Source organism: Typha angustifolia, chromosome 3, assembly GCF_048772165.1.
Source record: "Typha angustifolia cultivar Huaian chromosome 3, ASM4877216v1, whole genome shotgun sequence".
In the NCBI taxonomy this organism is placed as follows: Eukaryota; Viridiplantae; Streptophyta; class Magnoliopsida; order Poales; family Typhaceae; genus Typha; species Typha angustifolia.
In genome coordinates this window covers 1,274,429-1,296,833 of record NC_133241.1, presented here as the reverse complement: position 1 = coordinate 1,296,833, position 22,405 = coordinate 1,274,429, and the positions used below count along the sequence as shown (strand labels likewise).

Sequence of the window (22,405 nt, the reverse complement as noted above, 5' to 3'; positions counted from 1 at the left end):
GCCTGAATAGTTAGTGGCTCATTCTATCAAAAAAGGATATAATATATATAAATTCTATGACCAGGTGGCCATCCATAGACAAAGTTAGATACGACATTTCACTAGTAGATACGCTCATATTGAACGTGACAGTGGAGATATCCACTGGAGATATCCAGCTTTAATTGTTGGGTTTCTTCTATTTAATTTAGGGTTAAATGTATTTTACTCTTTTATATTTATGTCTAAATTCATTTTATCTCCTATATTTTAAAAAATATTAAATCAGTCCTTAAATATATATATGACTAAAATAAAACTGTTAATTTTTTTTGTTAAACTTAACTAAATAACATCAAAATGACTAAAATACCCTCATCATCTTTGTTCGAGAAGACCTGCAAATTTTAATATAATACAGTAAATTATAACAGTAAATTACAGTAATTGATTAAATTTAATAGAAAAATTAACCGTTTTACTTTAATGATAAGCATAAGGATTAGTTTAAGATTTTTTAAAGGGTACAAGAGGATAAAATATATTTAACCGTTTAATTTAATTACGGCTCTTCTACTCATAAACCTTATTATTCCTTTTCGATTTCATATCATTTAATTGGCTATCAATAGATTATGGCTCTAAGTTTTGATTCCATGAAAGAAAAAAACTATTTCATTTCGACCAAGAACAAAATAAATCAGTTCTAAATTGAATGGATGAAAAAAAAATTTAAAATATGATTCAAATCTGGGACGGTCATAGAAGCATTGCTCCACAAATTTACTGATCAAAATGATGTGTGGTTTGTAAATAGTGAAAAATATAAGGTTGGAATCACAAATTTAAGAGAAAGAAAAAGAACATGCACTGTTATTTTTGCAATTTGTAAGGTGTAAAATAGTAAATCCAGAGCAAACGTTCATACTATATTAACACCTCCAGACCTCCACCGTGGTAACGTCTCCATTTATCCCGTTTCCCACTTCTTCCTCGTTTCCTTCACCTTCCAACTCCCACTGCCACATCAGCAAGCCCACGCTGTCAAACCAATCAGCTTTCACCAGCTTGCGTATTTACACGTGGCGACTTTCGTTACGTCCTGTATTACTCTCCCGTGTTTTACCTCTCTCGTCGAATCAAACTAAACCCCGCCAGCTTAAAACGCTCCGATCTTCTTCTCTCCCCTCCTCAGATCCCGATCTCCACCTTCTCCCACTCCCTCTCTTCTTTTTCTCTCTAATACCATTCCGTCTCTCTCTCTAGGCTCGATCCATGGCGTCCCCTCCCTCCGGCCCGCCCAGGCCACGCGCCCCTTTCTTTTCTCCAAACCCTAACCCTAACCCTAACCCGAATCCTTCCTCCCTCCCCGATTCCTTCCACAACCTCCAGATCTCCCGCCCTCCTCCCCCCTCCGCCCGCCCCGTCGCCCCTCCTCCCCCCTTCTCCGCCGCCGGTCCCGGCGCCCCGGTGTCCCGACCCGGTCCTCCTCCTCCCGCCGCAGCATTCGCCTCCCGTCCGCCGCCGCAGTCCGCCCCGATCGCCAGCAATGGGCCTGCGGCTATTGGCATCGCCGGACGTCCGACTCCTCCCGTATCCGGATCGGCGATGGGATCGCCGGCACTGATCCGGGCTCCTCCGCCCTCTGCCGTGCCTCTGCAATCTCAGGGCATGCGGCCGTTTTCTGGGAGCCCGCCGGCTGGCGCTCCGTTTGCCGCACAGAGGTCGCAGCCGTTCTCGGGGTCGTCGATTCCGGCCTCCCAGCCGTTTGGTGGGCAGCCACCGGCCTCGGTACCACCACCCTCGCAGCCGACTATGGGATCACCTCCCTCACAACTGATCAGGGCCCCGCCGTCTTCTCAGCCTCTCATGGGACCTCCGTCCTCGCAGCCGTCTATGGGCCAGCCATCCTCGCAGCCTTTCATGGGACCGCCGTCTTCTCAGCCTCTCATGGGACCTCCGTCCTCGCAGCCGTCTATGGGCCAGCCATCCTCGCAGCCTTTCATGGGACCGCCGTCCTCACAGCCATTCATGGGGCCGCCGTCCTCACAGCAGTTTACGGGGCCGCCGTCCTCACAGCAGTTTACGGGGCCGCCGTCCTCACAGCAGTTCACTGGGCCGCCGTCCTCACAGCAGTTCATGGGGCCACCGTCCTCACAGCAATTTATGGGCCCGCCGTCCTCGCAGCCGTTCATGGGGCCGCCGTCCTCCCAGCCATTCATGGGGCCACCGTCCTCGCAGCCAATCAGGGGGGCTCAGTCCTCACAGCCATTTATGGGGCCGCCATCCTCGCAACCCTTTACAGGGCAGCAGTCCTCGCAACCGTTCATGGGGATGCCACCCTCGCAGCCGTTTATGGGGCCGCCACAATCTTTCTCAGGGCCTCCTGGTTCAAATGCTCCATTTGGAGCTCCAGCATGGCAGTCGCAGCCTCATCAGGTGAGTTGATCTGGGTTTGGTTTAATGTTTATTAAATTATTTTTGCCGGATGAATTCACTGGATGAGTAAAAACTGGATCTTGTAAGTGCTTGCAACACTAATTGAAAGTTCAAACTACTCAAAATGCAAATAAAGCTTAGATCTATCTTGATCTTTTAGCTGATTTGAAAAATTGTTCTAGGGGGCTCCTCTTGGTACTTTGCCACCGCCAGTAAATATGGCTGGCATGCTCCCAAACACATTGACCCAAACTATGCCTCCGCCGCTATCCTCAATGGGTTATTCGCCGCATGCTGGGGCTATGGTATCAACACCGTCCAAAATTGATCCTAACCAGATTCCGCGGCCAATGCCTACTTCTTCAGTGGCTGTATTTGAGACTCGTGTGGGGAATCAAGCTTCAGTCCCCCCGGTATGTTCAACAGCTTGTCATTTTTATATTGGTAAATTCTTTTCTTAGGATATATCAAAATTCTTTGTTGAACAAGATAATCTCGTTTTCCCTTTTATGGAATTAGACTTATTCCACTTCATCTGACTGAACTATTGTTATGTTAGCCTGCTGCTAGTGAATTTGTTGTCAAGGATACTGGTAACTGCAGCCCTCGTTTGATGAGATGTACCATCAATCAGGTATGCAGCCCTTAATCATCTTCTTAGACTTCCTGCAATTGAGGTGTTATGAACTGATCTAAATTCTGCAATAGATACCATGTACTGGAGATCTTTTATCAACATCAAGTATGCCTTTGGCTTTAATGGTGCAACCATTTGCACTTCCACATCCTTCTGATGATCCTATTCAGGTAAATAGTGTCTATTTTCTTGGAACCTGATAGGCCACTACCCACCAATTTGTTACAATATTTTGATAATAGCCTACTTGATGCGGTAGTCAAGCCTCCACATCATATATGGGCCACAAGCAGCTGCATATGCTATCTAGTCATTGATTTTTAATTTTTTTTTTCTTTTAAGGACTTGATTATTCTTTTCTTCCTTATTGTTCCTAACATGGCTTTACCTTTATTCTTCTTCTTGTAATTTTCAAATGTAGCTTGTAGACTTTGGAGAAATTGGGCCTCTTCGATGTTCACGTTGCAAAGGGTACATAAATCCTTTCATGAGATTTGTTGACCAAGGGAGGCGTTTCATTTGTAATTTATGTGGTGAGTGGCAGACTTCTTATTCATATATAGATGATAGTACAATTCCTCGTAGATTTCAAGGTTCTACATGATTATACCTTTTGGTACTCCTCTTGCTGCTTCCTACTTATTTTCAGCTTTGGGTAATGTTAGGAAAGAACAATTTTGACAGAGAAATTATAACCCATTTAAAATTAAATGATAAGGTTACTCTATATTTTTACACTCCCCTTAGTTAAAAACCTCTTTTTATGTGTATTTGCATTGTATAGGAAAGTTCTGTCAATAGTGTTAATTTTTGCTCTTACCACCCATTTATTTTCTTGCCAAAATTTTAAGTTTATTATTGCAGCACTAGTAAATTCATTTTCTGGGAGCATTTATGACAACCATGAATTGTCGTGCTGGTCGGCATGGATTGATACGTATTGTGCTAGGGAATTAGACACTTATTGATATGTGCCACTAGAATTAAAAGTGTCTTACTTTAAAGAAATCTAATTTAGGGTCTTTTTGCATTTTAATGCTTGATTTACATACATTATACTTCAAAATTTGCAAACTAAACAAATATTTAGTTTTCTTCCTGAAAATATTTGCCCCAACAAAGAGGATCCAAGAAAGATCAGGGGAAAACATGAGATTAGAATCTAACTGTGCCTATGCTACAATAATATTTAGTGTTGAAGATATTTATTTTATTCTAAAACGTATTTTAAGGCCTTCGAAAGGTTTAGAGATTGTTTTTTGATGTGTCAAGAATATTCGGTGTGCCAAGGGAAAACCGGCTTGGCACAACACATGCTAGTAATATATACTATGCCGAGCTAAGGTTGGCATGTCCCGTGCCACTGACACAACAATCCTTGATGACTACTCACATTGTAATAACAATGCGGAGTTTTTTCATATAATTACACTATTTATTTCTCTACTTTCCAGAGCATATAACTAGTATTTCACATTCTCTTCTTATGTCTATCCTTCAATTCATTTGCTTGTTGTCATATACGGATTTTGCAGGATTTAGCAATGAGACTCCTCGCGACTACATGTGCAATTTAGGTCCTGATGGCAGACGACGCGATGCTGATGAAAGGCCTGAGTTATGTAGAGGAACAATTGAATTTGTTGCTACGAAGGAATTTATGGTATGCCTACTTGTCTGATATATTAATAGTTGTCTACATTCGGTCTGAATTTCACATCCACATTACTCTTTATCAAACTCCTATATCTTACTCAAAAACATGGTCTAATAAAATTTGGTTTGACAATATTAGATTGTACTGCCTTTTATTTTTGGCGTGTTGACTTACTGTTAATGTACTAGTTTTTCTAGTTATGTACTTGAATATGAGAAAATTCTGTTTTGCACTACTCAAATTTTTTATATTTTCTTTTCTTATTCATTCATAACCACTTAGAGCATGATTAATGTTCCAACTGCTTGCTCGCTTGCTAGATTATTGCAGCTTTGGAACATGATGTTAATCGGAGGTAAACATTATAAGTTGCAATGAAGGAATACTAGAAAAAAGGGCTATGGGTGTTCTTGGCTCCTTTGTTTTCCTTTCATGATCTTCTGTTTTGTTTGTTGGTGTTAGTAAATATTGTAAATCTACTATGTAGTTATGAGGACTATTTTATTGTAATTTTATCCGTTCTTCTCAATTGCCAATCAGTTCCTCTGTAAATGCTTTCATGTATGAACATGTATATACATCTAAATCTTGTTGTATGTGATTTTCTTCATGGGCAATACATGTATTCTTTTACACATAGGATTTTGCTGTCCTGTCTTAATGCAATGATCTGATTTAGATGTTAATACAGTCAAGTGAACTATGACTTGACTCACTTAAATGCCAATTTACCCTTTCTCTTCTTGAATTCAAGCATACATATGTTTCACTTGAGCAATACAATATTTGTACATATATGGTAGTGGCAAACTTTCTTGCCTGTACTTGGGAACCTGGAATTAAGTTGCTAGTAATGGGATAGCAGTTGCAGTTTAGTTGTAGGTATCATGGCTTATGATTGAGTTTGTTATGCATAAGAGGCAATTAAGCAAGACAGTTTTTGCGCATACATGGTGGTTGCAAAATTTCATGCTTGTAGTTGGAAACCTGGAACCAAGTTGCTAATTATGGGATAGCATTTGGTGTCTAGTTGTTGGTGTGATGGCGTCTTCCCTTTCTCATGATTGAATGCTAATACATCCTATACTGTTGCAGGTTCGTGATCCAATGCCTGCTGTGTATTTCTTTCTTATAGATGTCTCCATGAATGCTATACAGACCGGTGCAACTGCAGCAGCTTGCAGTGCAATTAGCCAGGCTCTTTCGGACCTTCCTGTAAGTTTTTAATTTTTTCTTATGTTTTGTTTTATTATTCTGTTTGTTAGTAATTTATCTGCATGGATAGCTGAATCATCTTACAGGAATATCTTATTGTAGTTAAGCTGCAATTCACAATTTGCCTTGATTACGAGCAACCTAGATGTTTATTCCTTTGCCCTGTAGGTAGTTGGTACCATTTGCTATATTTAGAGATTCACATATGTCATTAATCATGACCTGTAGCATTCCAATTGCAGATCAAGGGTCATAGAGATTCTTATTGTTGTTATTGGCATGTGCATACCTATCATGATTTACGGTTAAGGGTTTTTTACAGTCTACCCATCTTATTCTAAACAACATTGGTGGTTTTGTATCCTGGATTTGCATGTCATACCCTATATTTAGAATAACGGAAAACATCACCAAACTATAATTACATAAGCTACCAGGGCTTCAATCACAGAGATGCTATTTCCTCTTTTTATCTTTTCATCAGCATATATCATGGTTCACATAAAATAAGAAATAGCTTATGTATTGTTGTGATCTTCCACAATATTGTCTTTTTGTCTCCCCATCCTCCTTTTTTCTATCCCCTTTGTCATTCATCATATCATCCTCATCATCCGAACTTTCGCAACTGAAATGATATTAGCCTTGACCCTAGATTGGGTTGATGAAAAAGAGAGGAGAAGAGAAGAGTTTTGTGAAAAATGTTATGTATTTGCTTGAGATGAAAGAGGCGGCTTAGCCCTATTTATAAAGTCACCATGAAACAAGATAAATTAGTAATATATTAATCTAATAACTCTAATAACAACTATATAGAGTTTGCTAGAGCGGAACTCAAATTTGAGAGCATTTTAGAAAAAAATTGACTAGTTTTATGACCAGTTATATGCCTCATCTCAATCTCATAAAAGTAAAATCAATGAGGGGTTTGTCATGAAAGCCATAAGGAAGCATGCAAATTTGACTATTCTGTCTGGTTCCAAGATGCAACAGCAGCCTGCTAAAAATTTTTGTACTTGGAAATAGAGGAGGTGAAGATGACACACGAGTTTTTCTTTTTGGAGATATTTCAACTTGAAGAAAAACATGCTAAAGAGAAAAAAGAAGCAGAATACCATGTATTTTTCCATTTCTATGTTGGAACATTTACTAAAGCAGAAATGCACGTATCTGTTGCACGAATCTGTTGCAAATAAAGTGAAACGTTGGTAGGCTTTATTATCTTAAAGCTCAATAGGAAGTACAAAGTGCTACGTGCAAAAATTATTTCATAAATCTTTTGTTATAGACTTCGTCCACAATTATCATATGATATAGACTTCTGAAACTAGCTAGTTGACCCTGAGTTTTGACCCTGTTACTATTCTGCTGATAGTATTGTGCTTTTCATCCTATGGTTTGTTCAGTTTTTCTTTTGTGAATTTGACAAAATAATGTTAACCTTGCACTATTGTGCTAGTCACTTGAATGAGATTGATCATTCACTTGGATTTCATTTCTCTGTGATTTTGTTTAAAGTTGGAATGTGCAACTAAGTTGAGCAACAAAATTAGGTAGCCATCCCAAAAGAACAATTTAAGATGTCATCTTTTTTGGAAATACTGAAAGAGTAATTGTGTTTGACATTTTAACCTGCATTTGTTCCATTATTCTGCTGTATTTTCTTCTTCAGGTCATTAAATCTTATATCCTCTTTTCTAACTATCTTCCACAATTGGGTTGCCTATTTTCTTACTTACTGCATTTGTTTTTGTGAGAATGAGGTTATTGATTTATTTTGTGGAATCCTTTTGTAGGAAGGTCCTCGGACTATGGTGGGGATTGCTACTTTTGACTCCAATATTCATTTCTATAACCTTAAACGTGGTTTACAACAGGTATGCACTATGCAATTTATATAAAAAAATGAGTTATATTGAATGAGCTTTTGTTAATTTGATCACACATTCTTTAGAATTTTAATCTAGCTCATACTTCTTCTGGAACAATACTGTTACCAGTTTGTCTCCATAGCTTGCGAAAGAAGAGAACACCTCTTGTAATTTATAAACTGGATGTTTAAGTTGTAGAAAAAACCAAGGGGAGGAAAATTAGAAAACTATAATTAAAAGATGCATTTTGTTGGATTTCCAATTCTCTTAGTGAACAACAACGAAATAAGAATTTTCTGATTTAAAGTTTTGGTTATGTACATACATCAAAGCTGCTGATGTAATGCAATATGAGTTCTAAGATCTGTAGGGCTTTTATTGGTAAACAAGAGATTTATCTGGACTTCCTTTTCCTTTTTCCCCATTATACTAGAACAAGTTATAAAATGTGCAGAAATTGTTCATGAGTCTGTTCTTTCAATCAGACAAATCTTTCTGTTTCCTGAACTCCTTAATGCTGTTATGGAAACTTAATTCAGTTGTTTGAATGATTATTCATAGAAGTTGTTGTCAATAAGTTGTCCAATACATGCACATGTAGCTATCTGTGCAGATTACATATGAGATCATGATTGCAATCTTACACTCTTATTAATATACAGCCTTTGATGCTCATAGTCCCTGATGTTCAAGATGTATATACACCCTTGCAAACAGATCTAGTTGTTCAACTTACTGAGGTATGCAATTCTAGTAACTTTCTAATCACTTCAACCTTCTATGTATAACCATCATGTTGTTGTCTTATGTTTGAAACTTTGAATAGCAATGCTTGTGCTAGTCTTGCTTAGAGAATCTTCATTGTCTTTTTTCTGAGGTTTTAGTGTCGCCAAAATTTGGAGCAACTTCTGGAAAGCATCCCAAACATGTTTGAAAACAACAAAGTTGCAGATTCTGCTTTTGGGGCAGCTATCAAGGTGTGCATATTGATAAATATATTGTATCCTTTTCTTTTAAATGTTGCTGCTATTTTGTGTTAAAAGCAGAGCTGTACAGTTTTGCTTATTCCTGAAAAGTAAGCATCTATTTTTAGATTTAAGAACCTTCGTTTAAGAACAAATTATTCAGGAAGTTACTATATTCATCTATCTCAATAGCTTGGATAGTGATCTCTACAGATAAAATAGAATACAGTTTTCTAGTTATGCTGATTATAGTTTGTATTATTGCAGGCTGTGTTCTTGGCAATGAAGTCTACCGGTGGAAAACTTCTTGTATTTCAGTCAGGTAGTCCTTATAATATCTCTTTCTTACATTGGTGGAAATGAAACAATCCCATATATTTCTTTCCTTCTTCTAAGTTATCTGCACATTTTTGTAACTGAATTTAAATGCCTCGGCATTGGATATCTGCTGCATATTCACTGAGATATATGTTCAATTATTGTTTATGATATGTAGTCAATGTAAGAACATATACATACTCCAGTAACTTAGTGCTTTACAAAGTTCCTAATGTTTTTGGATGTGACTACTTGTATACTCTATTTGGGAACTTTTCATTCCTGTGTGACTGCTAAATGCTTGCATCCTGATGTGGCTTACGCATGATAAATTGGATTTATGATGACTGCTTAGAAATTGGAACCGCAATTAGCCGAGAGAAAAATAGAGGATAAACAACATTTTATTGCAATCTTCTTGGTTTTGGTATGTCATTTACATGTCTATCTGGAAGTTCTCATGGGAAAGATGGGTCAACTGGAATTCTGAAGTGATCCCTCTTATCCTATTTTGTCAGACATTCTTGAATTTTCCATATCAATGCATGGAATTTACAAAACAAACTAATTCTATTTGGTCCATTATTTGAAGTTTTGGTTTATGTTGGTTTTGGTCTTAACCCTAGAAAAATACTGAAAATTTTGGGCAAAATTGAGTCATTTTCAGTCCATAGTGGATGGTACTAAGATCAAAATTAACAATATTGCAAGTTTAGGCTTTAGTTTCTACTTTCTGACAAATTTCAGCTGGTATTGCTCCTTCTCATGGTGTAATTTTGAACCATGGTTTTGGCATACCATATATAATTGGAGGTACTTTAATTTGGATATTTATAAATTGTGTGGCATGGCATTGAGCTGTTATGTTGTGTGAGTTGGAAATTTGGAATTGTTGCTTGTGAATAGAGACTATGAGTTCATGAAAGATGTGCTCAAGGGAAATTGGTACATACTATTCGAGTTATTCTGGAAATATTTGACTGCCTTTCTAAGAACTGGTTTGATCAAGTCTGAAGAACACAAGAAATGAATGAGTGAGTAAACATATAAAAATGTAATTGAATAATTAAAGGCCACTCCATTACGCTGAGGAATTATGGGTTTCATGTTTATGGTTTGCTGATATTTATCAAGTACTTTTCCATTAGTTGATGTGCCTATGCAATAAGTATACCAAGTACTTGTTTTCGTATCCATGAACATATTCGAACCAGCGGCACATTTATGCTTTGCTGAGTTTACATTTGGAAAAAAAAACCTCTCAATGATCTTAGAGAGCATCCATTGGTCTTCTTTTAATAGCAACTAGAATCATCTTTGAACTGTGAAGATACTTGGGTTTGTCCTCAGTCATTAGGCACTTCTTATATATCATTCCTATTGTTCAGAGTTCAGACAGATTTTGTAAGATTTTAGTGTTGTACTTCTCTGAGAGTTAATTTTTAACATATTGGTAAGCAATTATGTTTTGCTTTCTTATATGTCCATGTGCCTATATTCCTACATCTTTCTGGTTATGATCCTGTAATATTTCTGACATTTTTTTGTTTTTCCTCTTATTGAGATCTTTGTGAAATTATGTATACATGGATTTTATACATAATAGACAAGGCTTTGACAATGTAGTGTTTTCTTCGCAGTCTTGCCATCAGTTGGCATTGGATCTCTTTCTTCTAGAGAAGCAGAGGGTCGAGCAAATATTTCTACTGGAGATAAGGTTTCTATGATTTTCTTGTAAAGTCATTCTTATAAGATTATTATATAATTATTCGTCTTGCTGTCTGGTTTCTCATATTCGTTAAGGAAACTGATATCTTGGCACCTGCTTCTTTCTTAAACATATACAATATCTACCAGTCAGAATTTGATCTGTTGTCTTTTGCCCAAAGCTTAACGTCTGTCCTGCCATCACATCATCATCATCATCCAGTACATTAGCATGATTCAAAGTTGAGGTGGCTCCGTTAGAGGATTGCCTTCATCTCATTGATATAAAATGTTCTGAAGTGGTAAGAAGAAATTCTCTTAAGTGGTAGGAAGAAAAATCACTTAAATGGTAAGAAGAAAAATCACTTACTCCAGTCATCCATTAGGTTATCTAGTATTTAAGCATGCTGCAACATGACCAATTGTAGCTTTTAATAATAGTAACTAGCTATCGAGAAAGTATTTTCTAAAGTATTGAGATCGCTCTCTTTGTCAAGCTGCCACACAAGTGTTTATCTAGTACTTAGTTTACTGCTCTTACTACATGCTACAACATGGTGGCCTTGTCATCATGGCACTAACTATAAGAGTTTGTTAGTCTCATCGCAAGATACAACTTCAATAGGAGTTACTAATAGGAGTTACTTGACGGTACATGCTGATACTTTCTAGGAAGCCCACAAATTACTTGTCATCTGACAAGGGCTGCATAACTACTACAATTCTTGCTGTTTGACTCAAAGCAACAAAATAGCAACGGTCAATAGAACATCTAGACATGGAAAGAATGTAGGTGAAGGGAAAAGATGACAGCTTGTAATTTAGAGAGTTGTCTTCATCTTGGGGGCACAAAACCTTAATAGCTTAGAGGAAAGTGCCTCAATATTAAAACCTTTCAACACTGCACGGCGATTCGAAAATTTCAATCATTCAATAGACTACCAAGTGCTTGTCAGTGTACTGCTGTGGCACCAAATAACAGTTGGTTACACTAATTTAAGTTGATTCTAGAAATTTAAGATTTTGGTCTGTACTGTGATATGATTGTGCTCCGCATTGTCAAATTGTCAATTAAGCTGCAGCACAAAAGATAAGCCCTCAGTAATACTAACTTAATATACCTGTAGTTAGTGAATGTATTAACTTAATATTTTTGAAACTGAGCCACCAAGCTGAGCGGAAGCCATCTTGTTGGAAGAGCGAGCCAAGCTGGAGGGGACCCTTCAACTGCTCACTTTGAGCTCAATCTGAGCTGGGCTTTTGCTCGTGGCTTGGCTTCATTAAACATAAACTGTCTCATAATTATCTTTGTAATAATTGATTTTATTGCTTCTGGCATATATTAATAAAAGGCTTTTGCCTTTTTATTAAGGGCTTGAAATATTTTCTTATAGCTTCATTGTTAACCAGAAGTTAAAATAATTACAATGTAGTGTATTTCGCTGAATTTCAGGAAGCCCATAAATTGCTCCAGCCAGCTGACAAAACTCTCAAAACAATGGCAATAGAGTTCGCTGAGTATCAAGTGAGAAGCATAATACTTCTGTACAAATTAAAGAGCTTAATTGTTGTATAGCAATTTAATTGGAACTATTAGCTAATTCACTTTCAATAATTTGCAGGTTTGTGTGGATATATTTCTCACTACCCAGGTCTATGTAGACATTGCTTCCATCTCTGTTGTTCCAAGAACTACTGGGGGGCAGGTATACCTTATGCTTTATTAGGAACTCTGTTACAAATTTGTCTAATGATTTTCAAACGTGATACTTGAATAGTCTCCAAGTGTGTCATTTCTCTGTTGGTGATCTTCCAATTTCTAAGTGTTTTATAGTTTTTATTACTCAGTAATGTGTGCAAGAAATGGAAACAAAGTCAAACCTCTGAAATCCTGTGATAAGCTCAACATAGCACTTTAATAGGCTATGCCTGATAAAATTAGGTAAAAATATATGCCCTGACCCTCCTAAGCCAAAAGCGTGGTTGCAATTCGTGTACAATAAAAATGTAAAAGATCATTATTTTTTGGAAGATTGGGCTCAATAGATCTAGTGCAGGACGCTCTCCAATCTCTAGTGCCTTAAAAGCTGGGTTGGGAAGATTGTTTCACAACTACAACTGACAACAAGCACATGGATAAATACTTAATCGTAAATCGGTTGATGTCCTCAAATGATAATGATGCATATTATTACATGTTTTTGTCTTGAATTATCATTCGGTTTTAGGCATACTGTATCAAAAGTAAAGTAAGCCTCCATTTTTGGCAATATTCAGCCTGTTTAACCTTCAACTTTCCCTTCTTGTCAATTATACAATCCTTCTCTCTCTCTCTCTCTCTCTCTATTATATATATGCATGCTTGCTTATGCTCCCAGAATCATAATTATTTGGCAAATGGATATGGAAAAAGGATGGAATGGGTACAATCAAGGTTCAAAAAATCAGGTTTGAGATTAACCTAAAAAAAACGATATGTATTGGCTGTTTGGATCGAACTGAACTATTTTTAATTATGTAAAATTATAAATATTATTTAAAAATACAGGAATATTTATATATATTTTTTAAAAATGGCAAAAATAGAAAATAATAGTTACTCACATATAAAGTATAAAGAAATACTAATTCAAACCTACTGCGACGAAGGAGAGAGAGTGTGGAAGAAACAAAAAGGTTAAAAAAAAAAAAGAAAAAAAACTTTGCCATAGTGGAGAGAGGAAAGAAACTACATTGAAGAAACAAGAGAAGAGAGAGAGAAAAAAAAAAAAAGATCACATAGCCGAGGTCATCAGAGTTGGATCTGCATGGTGGAGTTTGCTAGAGCTGAATTTCTATGTCGAAGAAGTAATATCTATGGTAGGGAGAAAGAGAAATAGTGAAAGAGAGTAAAATAGTGAATAGTAAAAGAGTGAAGTGAAGCAGTGCAAGAGAGAAAGAGAGAATTGGTGAAAGTGAAAGATGAGGAATTTAAATTGGGATCGGCTCGGATCGGTTGATCCTTCAAACCATGGGTACAATTGTATCTTGCTCGAGTCCTTTTCGGGTGAAAAGTTTAGTTGACTGATGTGTTTGAATTAAGTTCATCATGGTGTACATTATCAACATTTTGTTTGTCGTCTATTGTACAGATCATACAGATTATAACATACAGTAGTGTGAATATTTAATATTATGTGCACCTCCAAAAACCACACAACTTATGTACTAATACATATTATATGTATGACTTTCAACACCAAAGTAAGAACACTTTTTAAAATATTAGCCTTTATTTCTTTCATACTCAAATAATTGTAGCATTATATTTGGATGGGAAGAATTGGTGAGACAAGAAGATAGAAGAAGAAAAAAGAAGAGAAGAGAAAATGACTTTCTGTTTGGCTAATTAAGAGAAAAGAGGGGAAAGTAAGAGAAAACTCTCAACTTTTTGAGAGAGAAAAGAGCAATCAATAGTTAGAAAAGCTTTTTTTCTTTCCCCTTCTCTCTATTTGTCCTGTTTATTCAATCCAAATAAGAGTCATTCTGCTCCTAACTTGTATTCTCTTTAATTATATCTAGTCAAATAAGGTGTAGATATTTATGTTTGAGACAAGGTTTGTTGTGCTAGTGGGGTGTTCTTCATCTTCCTAAAGTAGCAAAAGACATGAAAGTCACTAAACTAATCAGCACACCTTAGTGTGCCAATGGCATATTGGTATGCAGTAATACAAATATTAGGATTTATACAAATTTTTTGTTTTAATATGTATGAATTACTATGAAAGCCTATGCCAATTTCTTTTATTTCCTAGATAATGTGTAAATGACCCATTTTGTTAAGGCCTCGTTCACATGTAGTATATGGTTGAAATAGGAATAACAATTTCTATTTGTTACTACCAAAATGAGAATTATTCTAGAAATAACTATTCCTATTTGCATTATTATTCTGGAATAAGTGTGTTATAATTACCTTTAATGTGATATAAAATGGAGAAAAAGATGAAAGAAAGTATTTTATTTTTTATACAATTATGATAAATATCTTTGATTTGATATAAAGTAGATTAATGGGATAGTGATTAAGTGTAAATTGGTAATTGAGTTAGTGTGTGGTATAAGATGTAATTTTGACGAATAGTGTTCATATTCTAGAATATGGCTATTATAATCTTTAGCTGTTATTCTGGATCAAGGGCTAAAAATATAAAAATAGTCAATTATAAGTATGATTCAACACATAATATTGAATGAACGCATTCATTAATTGACAATAGTCTAGTATAATAACCAAAACTATATTAAATATTTAGTTGTATGTAAAATGACAGGAAAGATTAATAACTTCATAAGTCGACATAAGAATAACATAAGAATATTACATCGAATACTGTCGATAATCCTCAAAACTTATCCATTATTAGTAATGCTCATTATAATGCCTCACATACTCCATGTCTATTTGGCCTTTGCAATTCTCATAAAGTCATATATCTTGATAATCATATTGAACACGCACAAGAATGATCGGCACTAGGATAGGCCTAGGCACCTGCACACTATAGCTCTATGTAGACTGTAGAGATGGAACATAATTTTACCTTTCGATGGGATTTGAAGGAAAAAGAATCTTAAATCCCTCTAAGATCTCTCTTTCTCATCCTTTTCTTCTTTCTTAACTCCACTTTCTATTTGGGAAAGTAGCTACCACATAGACCCATTTTACTTTATGGGTTTCGAGTAGCACATAATGGGCGCCACCTGGTATTGTAACCATATTGCATGTATCGAGTGATACGGGAGTGCTAGGTACCGGTAACCCATTAGTATGGCAAGTATTAATCGGCATGACAATTCTTGGTTTGAGAAGTTATAAATGACTTATTGTTGCTTGCATTTGTAAAAGATTACTTTGCTTGCCAGTAACCTCTCTCTCTCTCTCTCTTAGTTAGACACAAATTGACTAAATAGTCTAAACATTCTCGAGGTTAACATATTGTCTAAACAGCCTAAGCATGTATTGACTTAGTTGACTGTACACCACCTGCTTAGATGAAACATTATACTTGTTGATAACTGACATCTGTGTTCTTTCAGATCTATTACTACTTTCCGTTTTCTGCACTTTCTGATCCTGCCAAACTCTACAACGATCTTAGATGGAACATTAGTAGGCCCCAAGGTTTTGAGGCTGTGATGCGTGTAAGATGCAGCCAGGTGAGCCTGATGTAAGATATAATTGTTGCAGTAATTTCTTTGGTATTATAATAGTTGAAGATACTGTCTTCACATCTATATGTAATTTTCTTCTTAATTTTACCAGGGTCTTCAAGTTCAGGAGTATTCAGGAAACTTTTGCAAGCGTGTTCCCACTGATATAGATCTTCCTGGGGTAAGTGTGTTGATACACTTTGTTTTCTGTTTGTGGTTTCCAATAATGTTGAATTGAAGCTTGGTTCTGCATTGTTTCACTTTGGCAACAAAGTTGTTTTGCCCATGCTAACCAGCCCAATGTAGATAAAGCAGCAACATTCCAGGAGTAACCTCATGGATCCATGACATTTCATTATGTTGCAACTTAACTGAAGAACTTCCTCATATTGTTGGAACCTAGGCATTCAGAATTTGTTCTACATTTGGCTCTACCAGCTATAATTTCATTAGTTATGTTGTAGTTTATAAGTTTCGTGATAATTTTAACAATCAGTAGAACTGGTGAGCAAGAATTTCTCTTGCCTTTTATATGTTTATTTAGAGAGCTGAATAATCAACAGGAATTCTAGACTGCACCAATTTTGAAAAGTAATTGTAGATGTATCATTAAGGCCTTCCTTTTCTTGAGATTTTGTGTACCTGTTTCTACTGTTTGTAGCCTTGTGTTTTCCACTTATGGTAATTTTATTCATATCAGTATAACTATGAAATTTGGACATGAATAGAGATATAGATATGATATGATATAGATAAGATGATAGGAACAAATCTTAAAAAATAAGGATACAATATGCTTATGATACATAGCTCATATATGTATGTATTTATGTTTACACACACATATTAGTGAAGTTTTACTACTATATTTGCATTTTCTTAATTTGAGGAATTATATAGTATTGTTATTTATGATAGTTTATATAAGGGGACCTTCAATTTGTCTATTAAAAGAAATACCATTAATAGCAAAGGCTCAGTATATTGAGTAGTACATTACTAACTAAGATGTAAAATAAACAAGTGAATTCAATCTATAAATAATAAGAAAATAACCATTGTAACATAATTTCCTAAATTATAAAATAAACAGGCAAACCAATCTTTATGCAAAAGGTAACCCTCTAGATATGGTAAGAAATAAAAGGTAGCGGTCTCCTTCAATTTGACACTTTGTATAAGAATCTCGAAAGTTTCCAAAAAGTATAAAAAGGTTTCCACAATAATGCACTATTAATTTTATTTATTAAAAAGATGGGATTCTATAAGGGACACAATACATGTTTGGAAGTATCCAATGGCTATCATGTCCAAAATGGCAAAACTTCGGAAGTATCTGTGTTACTGTTTCCTAGCAACATAATAACAATAATAAAGTTCCAGTCAGTATAAAAAAGAAGTCCTTATATTCTTTTTTACTTTTGAGTGATTGAATGGTACTTGATTATGTGGTCTTGTTGATATATTTTATAACTCTTGATTGTCATGTGAAACTAAATTTACGATTAAGAGGTTCCTAATTTTTATTCATCTGTTTTGATATGTCCTATCTGATAGATCATGACTCACCTTGCATTCTTACTTGTGAATGGCCATCCAACATGACTCATATGTTCATCAAATAAAATGCCTGTAACAGTCTGTTATGTTGCTTCTGTCCGATCCTTTGCTTAACCCCCCTTGGAGTGGCCATACAACAAGGTTCCTATGTTTATTGAATAAAATGTTCAGTAGATTGATTCTGTCCAATACTTTGCTTAGTCCCCCTTGGAAGTTGGAACATGAAAATGTTGTCTATTATTTCATTTTTGAAATATTTATGTGATCAAATTGGTGAGAGGCCAATAATGAGTAATATTTATTAAATCCTATGCGACGCTTCATTCCTTGCTCCTAAAGAGGTTTGCTTAATGCAGATTGATTCTGACAAAACGATAATGGTCACCTTCAAACATGACGATAAATTTCAGGAGGGCTCAGAATGTGCTTTTCAGGTATGTGAGGATAGATTTGAAGTAACTGCTGTTTTTGTATTGTCCAGTTGTGTTCCAGTTCCCATGCATGCTACCCAATTTTGACTTACCAGTTACTATATGCTAAATTTTGTAATTGATGTCATAACTAGCAAACATTTCATAAATTTGATATGGATTAAGCAGAACCTTCTATTAATTGAGAGTGAACTTAATCTACTTAATTAGTGGGTTAGATTGGATATGGAAGACAGAACATTATAAGAACTATTAAACTACATAACTTCTGCCTCTCTTTGGCTTTTTTTTTTGTCACATTCCACATAGATGTTACCTGTGAGTGCAGTATTGTCACCTGCTTGACTAAGACAATCCTATTTGATGACGGGTTATCCTCAACAATTATAAGGATTGTGAAATGCTATTATGCCGTGATCTTGCTGGCATGAGACTGCTCTAGTGCCACAACAATTCAGCTCGGTGCAGGCGCTGTGTTGCAGCAGAGACTCATGGCAAAGAGTGGGAGGGTGAGGAAGAGATCTGTGAGAGTTGGATTCACCTTGTGCCTCCACAACCTGCCATATGAGGCAATTGTATAAACTGTTGGGAGCATGACTCTGTGAGTGGTGTTCCAGTTTGAAGATGAAAAACAATCAGGAATATGATTTAAATTTAAGTTGTTTTATCTCTCCAATTTTCACCACCCTTGGCTGCAACCCTCCACCCCACCCAGTGGTTTGCAGCACTTTCAGTGCCCTCAGACTCGCATTGCAGCAGACAACGAAGGGCTGTCTTTGACCATGATCTGTCATCTCTTTTTGTTAACAATTTGTATGTGCTGCACCGCATTCACAATTCTAAGTGGTACTTAAATAGTACTTATGCTGCTAACTGTTCAGGTTATTTTGCCTCTTGATGGGCTTGTCCGGTTTTCAAGTTCTTGGTCAGTTATTATATATGTTAGCTATTTGTTTGGGCTTCTCTTCCAGTAAATGCCTTTCAAGCCTGACTTTTAACCAGACTTATCCAACTCACTACCATTCCTTCTGTAAATAAGTAACATTCATTATAAGTTCCGATTGCAAATTTATTTTGTATTAAATTTTGTTAATACATTACATTGTGCTGCCTTTTCCAGTGTGCACTTCTTTACACTACAGTATATGGGCAAAGAAGAATACGAGTCATAAATCTCTCACTTCCATGCACAAATACGCTCAGCAGTCTGTTCAGATTAGCTGATTTAGATACTCAGTTTGCTTGCCTTCTAAAGCAAGGTAATATATTCTTGTTATGTTGTTTTCCCTTGTATTATATTTTCTACTATTATGTGTTGAATATCTGTTAGCGTTTACTTGCTTAATGAGAACTTGATTAAAAAAAGATACTTTCTTGTTATATTGGTAAGTTCTGACAATAAGTTGAGTAGAAAATCGTTCTATTTTTGTAGTCATGTTCTTATAATGTGTTATCTATTCTGCTTTGTGCAGCTGCAAATGGCATTCCTAGCAGCCCTCTTTCTCAAGTTCGTGAACAAATAACAAACCTCTGCATCAATATCTTACATTCATACCGTAAATATTGCGCTTCTGTATCATCCGCTGGACAGCTAATTCTTCCTGAGGCTCTTAAGCTTTTGCCTCTATATACTCTAGGTATGATGACTTCCATTGACGCTAGGTTATCCTTACACTGCTGTAGTTTGACTTGGTTAATGTGGCTGGTTCCTGACCCATATTTTTTACAATTCTTAATATCATCTTTGTGTTGCGCATTGTGTGCATAATATGGTAAAGAAGAATGAAGAGAATATTAATATTTTAAGGTTTTTATATATTCATTTCATTCGCATGGAATTGCCACACTTGATAAATCCGCTCATTAGAGTTAGACTAGTATGCTAAATTGATACCCTCTTATCCTTCTTTTTTCAGCTCTGATTAAAAGTACTGGATTGAGAAGTGATGGTCGGTTAGATGATCGGTCCTATTGGGTCAGCCATGCTGCTTCACTTTCTATATTGTTGGCTGTTCCTGTAGTATATCCAAGGATGATCTCTATCCATGATCTCATTTCGAAGGTATGAATGAATGATGATCAGTTCAATTAAATTTGCTTCTATCTCTATTTCTTTTTTATATAGGTGATATATTTGAGTTTCTTTTTATGCAGGAAGATGATTCTCTTATATCTGCTACTCTTCCTCTATCCAGTGAGCATGTAAATGATGATGGAATTTATCTCTTGGAAAATGGTGAGGAGGGTTTAATTTATGTAGGAAATATGGTGAGCCCAGATATTCTCCAACAATTGTTCGGAGTTTCTACTTTGGACGGAGTTCCAAACCAGGTACATATTATTCTCTTACTTGCTTCTTTGTATCGTATCAGTATTCTGCTTTGTTGCATGTATACCTGATTATGATAGTCAAATTGATTAGCCTTCAGTTGGATCCATAAAGATGTAAATAGTTTTAAGAATAAATTTTTAATTGTTGGTCCGGATCTCCAGTGTGAAAGATAGAAGTGCCTGAATTAAGGAGTGATCTGCAAAGCGAATTAGCTACCTGGATATTCTCTTTGCAATTCTCTCCATATTTTGAAACTTTTGACTTTCAATCCTCAGACATGTTATTCATCAGGAAGAATCGATTGTATATTTTAGAACCTTGATATCATCACAGACCATGCTTCTGACAATCATGACTTAATTTTACACCAAGATATTGAAGAATGTGATCAGATTCCTTTGTTACATAGAGAATGATAAGTTATTGTATGTTGGTTGGCATACAATGTTGGTAAACAAGTGAAGAAGATGAATCTAAGGTTGCTCTGGGGTACCCATGAATTAAGATCTGATCCTTTGACAATAAGAAACAGAGTTAATCTTAAGGTATTTTATATGATATATATGGGTGTTTTTTTAAAATTTTTTTTTTCTAATGGTTCACATATTTAACTATCTGTTAGAAAGTACTTCGAGCAAAGTTACATGTAAAGGAACCTTACTTAGATTGCCTAATTCTGATATCTGGAAACTCTATATGTGTTCCGCTTACATGCTACTATTGACAAAAAAAATTGAGGGCTTTAAACTATGTTCGGCTGTCATATCCCTCTAATTTCACAGAGGAAATTGGTATTAATTAAGTTCTTTTTTCCATTAAAACTCAACCAAAGATGCTAAATTGTGAATTTATTCAAATGATAGCTCAATGACAGACTTAAATATTGGTGGAACTCATCGGTGAAACATCAAAAACCAATTTCTTAAAACTTGCTCTTTGATTTTACTTACTGCAGTTATGCACTTTTGAGGAACACTTGATTATATTACATGAGCAACCAAAGGTTCAATTTACTAATATAGAAACAAAGAATAAGTGCTCTTTGCTTTCGTTATGTGCAACACATCCCTGTAGTTAGCACAACTGTTTTTAGTAATTCAGGATTGTATCTTCTGCTGCTGGTCTTTTTTGATACCTCATCTCAAAGCTGTACTTAAATCTGAAATGAGATCTTGTTTCTTACAGTTGGTACTGCAGCAATTTGATAATGATCTATCGAAGAAAGTAAATGATGCAGTTAATGAGATAAGACGCCAGAGATGTTCATACTTGCGGTATTGTAGATTTCTCTCTACCTTTTGTTTTCCTCAATTTTTTTTATGATGAAAATAATGAAGTTATGAAATTTGTTGCAGCTTGCGTCTGTGCAGAAAGGGTGACCCATCAGGTTTGTTCATTGGTACTCATTTGAAAGAAAACTTGTTTATCCACTGAACCAATCCCCAAATGTTTTGCTTCTTAACTAAGCTTGGCAAATTGGGAAAACTTTGTTTATCCTTTGTCAAAATCAAGGGTACTGTTCTTTTAATAATTACCCTATTTTTTATCTTCTGCAGGCATGTTTTTCCTTTCATATATGGTTGAAGACAAGACCCCTGGAGGCCTCTCTTATGTTGAGTTTCTTGTACATGTCCATCGGCAAATCCAAACAAAAATGGCTTGAGCCAACATCTGTTGACGATTTTGCTTGTACAAGCCTGAGCAACTTGGTTTGTCAAGGCAATCGAGATTGGAGATGGCTAGAGAAGCACTGGGATTCTTCAAATTCCCCTTGTCTATCGCGGTTAATGACATAAGGCCCTCCACTTTAATGGTAATAGTGCTCAAGGATATAATGCGTGCAATTTTTTGTGACTGTAGATTCTTAAAATAGGCAATACATGTTGCTATGGACAAAGTTGAGCTGTTGAGCACAGTGGCTTTTTTCCTTCTACATCTTGAGTTAATTTTTATTTCTTGTGAAAGATAGGTTGTATCTTAGGGAAAGAAATGTTGGGTGTTCAGGAATAAATATATATTTGGTGATTAATCATTACATATGATCGATCCTGTTGCTTCTTGTTTATGAAATTTATTGCAGATCTTTGTGTTTCTTCTCTTT

General features: G+C 35.9%; 1 protein-coding gene across 1 annotated transcript; it reads left to right on the top strand.

Annotated features, from left to right (window-relative positions):
- Positions 1–1,157: 1,157 nt before the first annotated feature.
- On the top strand, positions 1,158–22,401 carry LOC140778759 (protein transport protein SEC24 C-like). Its single transcript, XM_073123619.1, has 24 exons — positions 1,158–2,418; positions 2,601–2,831; positions 2,978–3,052; positions 3,127–3,225; positions 3,477–3,588; positions 4,591–4,718; positions 5,808–5,927; positions 7,724–7,804; positions 8,461–8,538; positions 8,683–8,775; positions 9,031–9,085; positions 10,722–10,798; positions 12,242–12,313; positions 12,411–12,494; positions 15,868–15,987; positions 16,094–16,162; positions 17,898–17,975; positions 19,093–19,231; positions 19,445–19,609; positions 19,889–20,034; positions 20,127–20,303; positions 21,490–21,578; positions 21,660–21,691; positions 21,861–22,401. Exons 1-24 carry the CDS (start codon positions 1,255–1,257, stop codon positions 21,965–21,967), a joined length of 3,591 nt encoding a protein of 1,196 aa, XP_072979720.1. The 5' UTR covers positions 1,158–1,254; the 3' UTR covers positions 21,968–22,401.
- Positions 22,402–22,405: the final 4 nt, after the last annotated feature.

Bases quoted from the DNA above. Each gene is read 5' to 3' on its own strand.
- LOC140778759 (XM_073123619.1), top strand. From the start codon at position 1,255: ATGGCGTCCCCTCCCTCCGGCCCGCCCAGGCCACGCGCCCCTTTCTTT. The intron at 3,053-3,126 runs GTATGCAGCCCT...ATTCTGCAATAG, and splicing joins TGAGATGTACCATCAATCAG to ATACCATGTACTGGAGATCT. The intron at 21,579-21,659 runs GTATTGTAGATT...AATTTGTTGCAG, and splicing joins CAGAGATGTTCATACTTGCG to CTTGCGTCTGTGCAGAAAGG.